The sequence below is a fragment of the Cucurbita pepo genome, chromosome LG02, assembly GCF_002806865.2.
Source record: "Cucurbita pepo subsp. pepo cultivar mu-cu-16 chromosome LG02, ASM280686v2, whole genome shotgun sequence".
Lineage (NCBI taxonomy): Eukaryota > Viridiplantae > Streptophyta > Magnoliopsida > Cucurbitales > Cucurbitaceae > Cucurbita > Cucurbita pepo.
This window is the reverse complement of record NC_036639.1, coordinates 6,605,354-6,614,287: the sequence shown is the minus strand read 5'-3', so window position 1 is coordinate 6,614,287 and position 8,934 is coordinate 6,605,354. Positions and strand designations below refer to the sequence as shown.

Here is an 8,934-nt window from a genome sequence, read left to right as displayed (position 1 = left end):
ACGTAGAATTTACAACATCGGCTTCGAGCACTACATGTAAGATATAAATTGCCTACATCATATTTCTCTATTTCTATCACCATTTCTCGAAATCTAACCACCGGCTTAAAAAATAACCATACTTTTTGTAGTTAGAACATTGAATGTCATACTTTTTGTAGATCGAACATTGAATGTGAGAAAAGTTACCACAATCACTTCCTCCTCCTAATGATGAAGAATAGTTTTCTTGCTTGCTTTTATAATTCACAATATTTCTATTATCATAATTTCTTTCATCTTCTCGTTCACCACATTATTACGTCTTCCATGAGAGCCACCTCTAAAAGAAGTTTGCATCTAAAAAGCTTCTCGAGGAGTAACTCCATCTTCATTTAATCTAAACTTATGGAATTGGAAAGAACCCATCAAACTATTTACGAAAATATGAATAAGTTTTTTGATTCTTCAGATGCAAAAACAATAAACTCAAACCTTCTTTGCATAAGAATCTTTTTAACAATTCTTTGATCCACAATTTCATTTTTTACAGCTGCAAGAATAAAATTTTTAAAAAATCACTTATGCTGTTTATGCTCCCGTGGAGATGGCTTTCAAACTGGCTCAACATCCGCTGAAGAAATTCCTCTCCGGGTGAATCCAGATACCAAGCAAGTATATCTCTGACTAATGGCCCCCTCTCCCGACTCAATCACATGTAACGACTCAATCACATGTAACCAGTCTTGAAACCTGGCCCACTCTCCCTGCTGTGCCCCTGACCAAAAAAAAATATGGTCTTGATTTCGCACGCAATCCAATCCATTGGCCCTCTCTCAAACCTTTTAATAGCCACTTCTCCACTCCATCATCTTAATTTAATCAAAGTTAGATCTAAGAGTCGGAAGTTTAACCATTTTTACCCAACAAGTGGATTTTAAAGTATCTCAACTCTTTGAAATTCTTTCAAACATATCTTCCATGAATGAGCCTATTTTGATTCTCACTTCATTATATCAATAGCTATTGACTGCACCAATGTTAGTTGTGCCACCAACCTTGATCCACCTTATCAGAAAATAAAAACGACCAACCACTGACCGAATAGACCAATCAGTAGGTAGGGAATAAACTAACTCTTGTTCCACTTTTGAAAGACCACACCCATCCCGTCTCCACTGGATCTGTTCCCAAAGATTTTAAGACGTTTACCACCATCGACAATACCTAATGCAGCCAAATTCTTATAGGTGCTTCTGATTTCTACCTCATCTAGCAAACAATAGATAAACAAAATGAAAACTGGACTCTTGAATCTTTGCCAAGAGAACCTCAGCGTTAATCAAGCGAGACAGTTACAGACTTTACACTACCAGAGAGAGCATACAAATCAAGACTTGATAGTTCTAAAGATTAAAAGACAAGACTTCGATAAATGTATAAACCAAAAACAGTTCGAGCATATTATTAACAAAAATATTCATCGAGAAACATAACGTAGCCTCGGAAAAAATACAGCCAGTCCCACATCGCTGAAAGTAAATAATAGACATTAACCAAAGACAGAAAAACTGACCATGGAAAGAATAAAACAAGGATTATCAATGAAGATTTAATTACAAGGATGAATGAAAACGAATAGTACCGATGCATTGACATGGGAATATTCATCAAACAAACAAGTATGAGACTACAAACGTTGCCTGCTCCGGGAAGAGGATCTCGGAGATCCAGTGGCAGTTGTGCCTCTGTAAGTGGCATTAAATGATGTGTATGCAGCCTTGACTGGTTCTGGAACAGAATCTAATGGAATCGACTCCGCGAAGCAAGCAGTGTTTATTCGCGTTCTCTCAAGTTCTTGTTGAAGTAACTCTGTGCTGTACTGCTGAGACAGTGCCTGTTGCATGGGAAAGTATTCAATTATAGTCCGAAGCAAGAAACTGTAGTAAAAGAAAAGAAATCATATGAAGTAATTACTATTCCATTATAAATTGTAGTGGCTGATCATATTAAATTGGAGGCTAAATATATGTTTTAGTCCCTAATCTTTGTGTTATTTCAATCTAATCTCTTTTGTTTACCTTTCAATCTACTCTCATACATAAGTTTATAATTCCTAACTTTTCCTCTCTGGGGTGGTCTAATTTCTCTATTTTCTTTCAACTCACCAAATATCATGTTATACGAGTTTTTCATCGACCCAACAGAAATGGTACAGTTGAACACGTGTTATAACATGAAGGGAAAATTTGAGAAAACACCTAAAATGCATGTGCCAAATTTAAAATAATAAAGAGGAAGCCAAAGGAATATATTATTTTGAACTTTAACATGTTACAAGAGAATGCAATGTAAAAAGATGCTCCTTACAATAAGTTCATCTGGGGCAGCTGCTCCTTGCTGCCGTTCATCTAGAGCTTCCTCGCTCCCACGAGTTGACTGACGATTATGGCCTTGATTATCAGCTGCATCTGTCACACCTTCAGTAGCTTTCTCCAAAAGAACTCCTTGTAAAGACTTCAAAGACTTTCTTGCTTCGGGTGTGAAATAAGGATTTAATATGGTCTCAAAGTACTCAAGCTGCAAAAGGAACACAAAGTCAGCTACTACCATTAAAGTCTCATCTAAACGAAGCTCCACCAGTGCATGTTAAATGTTTATGCATGATACATGCCCCATTGCGACAGAAAAGAGACATGAGATGGAGGGATTTTTTTTTTCCTTCAGCTCCTTTTTTTACCTTTTTTTTTCTGTTGGAAATAGATGGGAAATTTATTTAGTTCATTGCCGTTGATATAGACCAACAGTTCCTTTTTCTAGCCTTTTACTCGGTTGAAATCTTAAATGCATGAAAAACATCCTACACTCAACAGAATCGTATCATAAAGCTAATGCTGATTCTCTAGAACCTCTAGGTTATTTAAAATATAGAGAAACTTCCTAATGTTAAAAATTTTACCTCAAGCATGAGTTGACAGAAACCATTTGTATCAAGTGATCGTAGCTCTTTTGTTCCATTTTCATCAAAAATGCTAAGAAAAGTATCAATTAAACCTTCAACAAGAATGCCTAGAGTCTTGTCCAAAAGGGGCTTGGCACCAGCAAAAACCTGAATGAAACAATGGATTAATATAGGAATCAGTTAACTGAAACTAGTAATTAAAACTAAGAAGAGAGGAAAATGGAACAAGAACAAGCGAAGTGTAGGAGAGGTAACTTTTCGACAAAGGAAATAACACCTTCAGATAATAAAAGATTTTTTTAAAAAAATTATACAATTACAAAGGTTTGAACATCCAGAAGAAAAATCAGAACAATGAGATGCAATTGTTAGCTTTTTGCACATGGTATTATCCTAAAACTCATGGTAAGATTACCTCAGCATGGACAGATACAAGAGTGTGGAGTAGCTCTACAGCTGCATCACGCACACCCTACAAGAAGAGGGGGAGGAAAAGAATAAAGGGAAAAAAAAAAAAAAAAAAAAAGCAAAGAGAGCTAGTTTTAGATGCCCAATTTAGAAAGCATAAATAAGGACAACAAAGGGCAGTGCTATCAGTTGGAGCACTTCGTGCGAATGGTCCCCAGTAGAGAATACTACTTACTTTAACTGCAGGAGCAGCTCCCCAATGGACTCCAGAATCCAATAAATAGTTTGTGGCAGATATTCTCATCAAGTTTGCCTGATAGGAAGAGAATCACCTGTTAGTGCATGAATGCTAGGTGTAAACCTAAAAAATCTGGCTAAAATAATGATGAAAAATACACCATCTGCTGCTAACTTTTGGGGCCCTGGAAAAGGAAACGTTGAACAATTTTATACCATAAAATAAGAACTTTGGAAAAACTTTTGAATAAGCAAGATACAATGGAAGATTTCATTCTTTTGGCTCCTCTTGGTCGTGTATTTTTTCATTCTCTATAAAGAGTACAGTTTTAATACAAAAAAGGAAGTATGCAATAGATATACGCTACAGGAAAACATCACAGAATTTTTTCTTGAATTTTAAAATTTTGAACTGTTCGATTGGATGAAATAATTTGACTATTTATGTCAATACGAGTTCCCAATTATCTTTAAGCTCCAAAAACTGCAGAGTATGTGTGTGTAAATAAAATATTACTTAACAACATAAGTTTAAACGCATGAAAAATACATAAACTGTAATCAACACTAGAAATTAATGGTGTTAAAAACTTAGAACGCATTTCAGCAATACCTTTGCATGTGTGTACTGTTCAAGGACCTTTTCTTCAAGTGCAAAAAAGGACATAACAAGATCTTGTAGGTCACTGGTAACCTCTTCAGTTTTTACCCTACAATGGCAAGAGGGCGTTAGTGGAGAACCTACAAATACATAAAACTTTTTCAACATTTGCAGTCTCCTTTTTTATTAAAAAAACAAATTCATTGATGTATGAAATTTAGAATAGAGAGAGAGAGAAAGCCCCAAAAAAAAAACGAGAGGAAAATAGAGAATTTAGTTTACACCAAAATAAAGTAAGGAAAGGAACATTATCATCAAAAACCGGATATGTTTTTTCCTAGGCCTTATGGTTTCTTTCAATCAAAACTGACCACAAAACCCCAGACAAGATTCTGCCAGAGAACTGCTTCATTTCATTAAAAGGGTGACCCAAGCGAATGAAGTTTAAAAGTGTGTGGGAATCCTTTGGTGAGGACAACATCCAGTTGAAAGCAATCCTTAAAATCATTCCAAAAGAGCTGTGCAAAATTAAAGCAGATAAATATGTGGGATTGTCCCCAAATCAAATTTGCAAAGGATACACCAGCAAGGAGAGAGAGCCATGGAAAGGACTTCATTTGGAGTCTGTCATGAGTGTTTAAAGCCCTGTGTGCATGTTCCCAAATGAAGAATTTAATCTTCTTTGGACATTCATCGGACCAAATGCCATTTGTAGAAAGACAAGGATTTTCCAGAAATGCGGAATCATGGGTATTGAGCAAGGATTTCGAAGAGAAACTTCCAATCTTCAATAGAGGCCACACACAGCTATCCTCCACATTAGTCAAATATGTGATATACAAGACAAAGCTCAATTCTGCCCATCGGTAATCTCATCTTTCCTAAGGACCTTCTGAAATTCAAAAGTCCCACAAAGCCAAATCATGATGCCACAAATCTAGGGATGAAACATGCTTGTCTATTTGATAAGGAGAAACGTAGAGGGAAAAAGGGAATAATTGAGAGTCACCCAGCCAATGACCATGCCAAAAATTTGTGGAAGCCCCATTTCTAATTTTCATCAGCCAGAGCTGTGAATTAATGATTGATGCCTCAATATTGCCTTCCAAGGGCCACAAGAGGAGGGTAAAGAGAGTACTTGGATGGTTATTTTGGCAGCGCCATTTTTTCCTTTTGATATCTCTACAACTGTTTAGCTAATAGAACATGATTCTTGACTTTTATACTGTAAAGACCCAAGCCACCTTTCCCAATACGAAGAACTTTACCCCATTTAAATAAGATGATTAAGAAAGCCCTTGACATGTCCTTCCCAAAGGAAGTTACAGAATAATCACTCGACGTTCTTGGAAATCTTGTTAGGCATCTCGAAAGGGAGATAGTAGGGAGATAAAAGAGAGTTGCTTGGATTAGCATGTTCCTCCCTGCTTTGGAAATATCATTGTTCCAACCATTCAATGAGGGACCAAAAAGAGGACCGAAAAGAGGAAAGCTTAGGGTTTTCATTCAATAGAAGACCGAGATAGGAATTTGGCCACCTCCGATTTTACAACCAAATTTGGTGGCAGTGAAGTGAAGAATGCTATCCTCAATATTCATACCAATAATTTCTCTTTTTATATATAGGAACGAAAAACCATTTCATTCATATATGAAACATATATACAAAAGAGCCTATCATGTAATACAAAAAACATCTCCAGTTGGACATGAGAGTAGATAGACTATAATTACAAAAAGGAGATAATTTGCTCCATGACAAGGCTAATAAAGAAGTAGATTCAACAAAAGAGCAACAGCTTTGTTTCTTATCTGAGAAGATATGGGCATTTTTTATTCCATAGGAAAGCCGAAGAAGGTTCGTTCCCTGGGAACAAAAGGATGCCCTGTGAGGACATAGGTCAGAAGAGAGAAACCATTCCCTGGCCTATGATAATGCAACCACATATGCTCAAACCGAAAGGGGGTGGGTCCCCAAGTAGGACAACAAAACAATAAGAGAATGGGGAAATGGTCCGGTGTAGGCCACTCAAGTCTTCTCACTTGAGCATCTGAAAATTTTTCCAACACCTTCACCGAAATGAGGAAGCAGTCAATTCAAGTGAGAGTTGGATAGTCTGTAAAATCAGACCAAGTGCATGGCACATTTTGTAGAGGAAAATCCAAAAGAGAGTACTTTCAATAAAGGAATTAAAACGTTTTATACTCCTCGAGACATGGCCTCTGTTAGATTCTCAAAGGTCCATCTAATGACCTGCTAGAAATGAGGTATATTCTCCAAATTAGATGGCCCATAAAGACCTGACAACAAATGAAGTGTCTCCATCAACAAGGAGATATGAATAGAGAGGCAGTACACCTTTGACAACTTCAAAAATCTCAAAAGAGAGATCACTTCACATAATAATGATACCACCCGATGAACCAGTAGCCTCAAGAGTTGACCATCGAGTATGTCTGGAACTCCAAAGAGACCTGATGGTGAGTCTTTCCACCAAAGCCAACTTTGATTCTTGAAGAAAACAATGGAGGGATTATACTTGAGAATGAGAGATTCGACATCCACTTCTCCCAAGAACCTAAACTGCAAGTACTCCAAGAAAGAATAATCATACAGACAACCCACCCTTCACCTGCTGGGTAGGTAATTTATGATAATTGATATTAGAGACGAGACTCAGAGTAGTCCCAAAAAGTTTGAACTGTTTGTTGGTTGTTTTTGGCTTTTTGTTGCAGATGGTATAGACATAATACGGAGACGCTTCTTTTTTAGCCAAGGGACTAAGAAATGAAGATAAATTGAGGGAGCAACGTGTTGAGGGTTGCTTTCTAGAAGAGTATTTTCTTCAAGCAATAGGGGTCAAGAGGCAAAGCAGCTTGGGAGTGGGGATAAAGGCAAGGGATGAAGGGATGTCAAAAGTCGGGATAGGGGCAAGGGAAGAAGGGACGGTGGAGGCTGTCACAGTCTCAATCACAAAGAGTTTAAAGTGAATCCAAAGTTAAAAGATATAAAGCCCTGCACTTAAATATTACACATTGCATGTCTACCATGAAATCTTGTACTATATCTAAAAAATTTATTATATATATAAAAAAAAAAAAAAAAAAAAAAAGGGAAATACCTACATTTTGTATTTTGTTTCAAAAATACCTTTTAACTTTCATCCGTTTCAATAATACAACAACTAAAAATACCCTTCATCGTTAATCTTGGATGTGAGTACTTTGTTTAAAAAATACCTGAACTTTCAAAATTTTCATTAATATCCTTAAACTTTCAAAAAAGTTAAAAAGACCATTAGTACCAACGTTTCAAAAATACCCAACTTTCAAAAGCTGGATTAATACCATTAACCTTTAAAAAAAAGTTTTAAAAACACTTCTTATTAGTATATGGATGGAAACGGTTTATCTAAACCCCATAGATATCGGTATCTATGGATTGATCACGAGCCAAAATATTTAATTTATTAGAACTTGAATTTTCATGAACTCTTCAATTTCCTCTCTCTCCTCTCTTCAATCTATGGTCTAACGACCATTTCACTATTTTCCCTTTTTTTTCTATCTTCTTCAATACCCTCTCCTTCTTCCATCACCAATCTCTAAAATGGCTCCTTATAGGCTATATAGGAAGAAGAAAGGAGAATAACCCTCCCCTTCTTCATTCTGCAGTCTCTAAGACTACTCCTTTCAATCAAGGTATACAGGCTATATAGCAAGAAGAAAGGAGAATAACCCTCCTCTTCTTCATTCTCCAGTCTCTAAGACTACTCCTTTCAATCAAGGTATAGGCTATATAGCAAGAAGAAAGGAGAATAATGAAACAAAAGGGCCCTTAGAACCTAAATGTGTTAACAAGATTGCAAGTGGTTTTTTAATCCATTTTACCATTCAAATTAGTCTATTTGTTGTGATTAGTTAAGGATTCCCACAATCAAAGATGATATTTCTTTGTCGGCCCTTTTTTATATTTGGTTATGCATCCATTTGTTGAGTTTTCAGGGGAATTCCTTTCTATTTTGGGGCTTTGTAGGATTTTGTGGGGTCTTATACTTTAACTTGAAATTTTAGATCATGTTTGGTTCTTGAGAATTGGCGTAAGAATTGGACAAATGGGAGAAAACTGAATATATATATATATATATATATGAAAAGAAATAATAATAATAATAATATCTATATAAGTTGTTTTATATTTTTTCCCAGTCAAGATAACTTCAAGGAATTGACTATTCAGATATTAATTTTTTTATACTTATGTTTAAGCATGTTAAAAAATAAGAGAGTTTCTTCAATTTATTTAAAAAAAATTTCTCAAAGAAGAGAGAAAAAATAGGAGAAATGGGAGAAGTTTTAGAGATCGAGAACGAAATAAGGGAATTAAGAGGGTATGGAAGAAATGAGGGACAAAAGGATGAATAATAAGAAAGTGTTGAGCCATAAATTGAAGCAAAAGAGAGAGAAAATGGAAGACAAAGGTAATCCATGGAAGGTAGATAAACAATTTTCATCCATATACTAATCATAAGATACTAATCATAAGAGCCGGTTAAAGGTACTAAGACAACTTTTGAAAGTTTAACGGTATTTTTGAAACGTGGTAACAACAGTTTCTGCCTAAATACTATCAGTACAAGTATTTTCAATTTTTTTAAAAAAGGTTAAGGGTATTAATAAACTTTTGAAAGTTAAAGGCTATTTTTGAAACAAAATATTAACGATTTCCATAAATTTAAAAATTAAA

General features: G+C 35.6%; 1 protein-coding gene across 1 annotated transcript in view; it reads right to left on the bottom strand.

Moving 5' to 3' along the window:
* Positions 1 to 1,413: 1,413 nt before the first annotated feature.
* The window catches only part of LOC111788073 (exocyst complex component SEC5A-like), a 30,777-nt gene continuing 23,256 nt past the window's right edge, over positions 1,414 to 8,934 (bottom strand). The window contains exons 16-21 of the mRNA XM_023668229.1: positions 4,200 to 4,296; positions 3,585 to 3,662; positions 3,357 to 3,413; positions 2,939 to 3,088; positions 2,350 to 2,559; positions 1,414 to 1,876 (exon numbers count right to left, since the gene is read on the bottom strand). Coding sequence (XP_023523997.1) covers positions 1,670 to 1,876; positions 2,350 to 2,559; positions 2,939 to 3,088; positions 3,357 to 3,413; positions 3,585 to 3,662; positions 4,200 to 4,296 — 799 coding nt within the window. The 3' untranslated portion in view covers positions 1,414 to 1,669. The remainder of the gene's footprint in view (positions 1,877 to 2,349; positions 2,560 to 2,938; positions 3,089 to 3,356; positions 3,414 to 3,584; positions 3,663 to 4,199; positions 4,297 to 8,934) is intronic.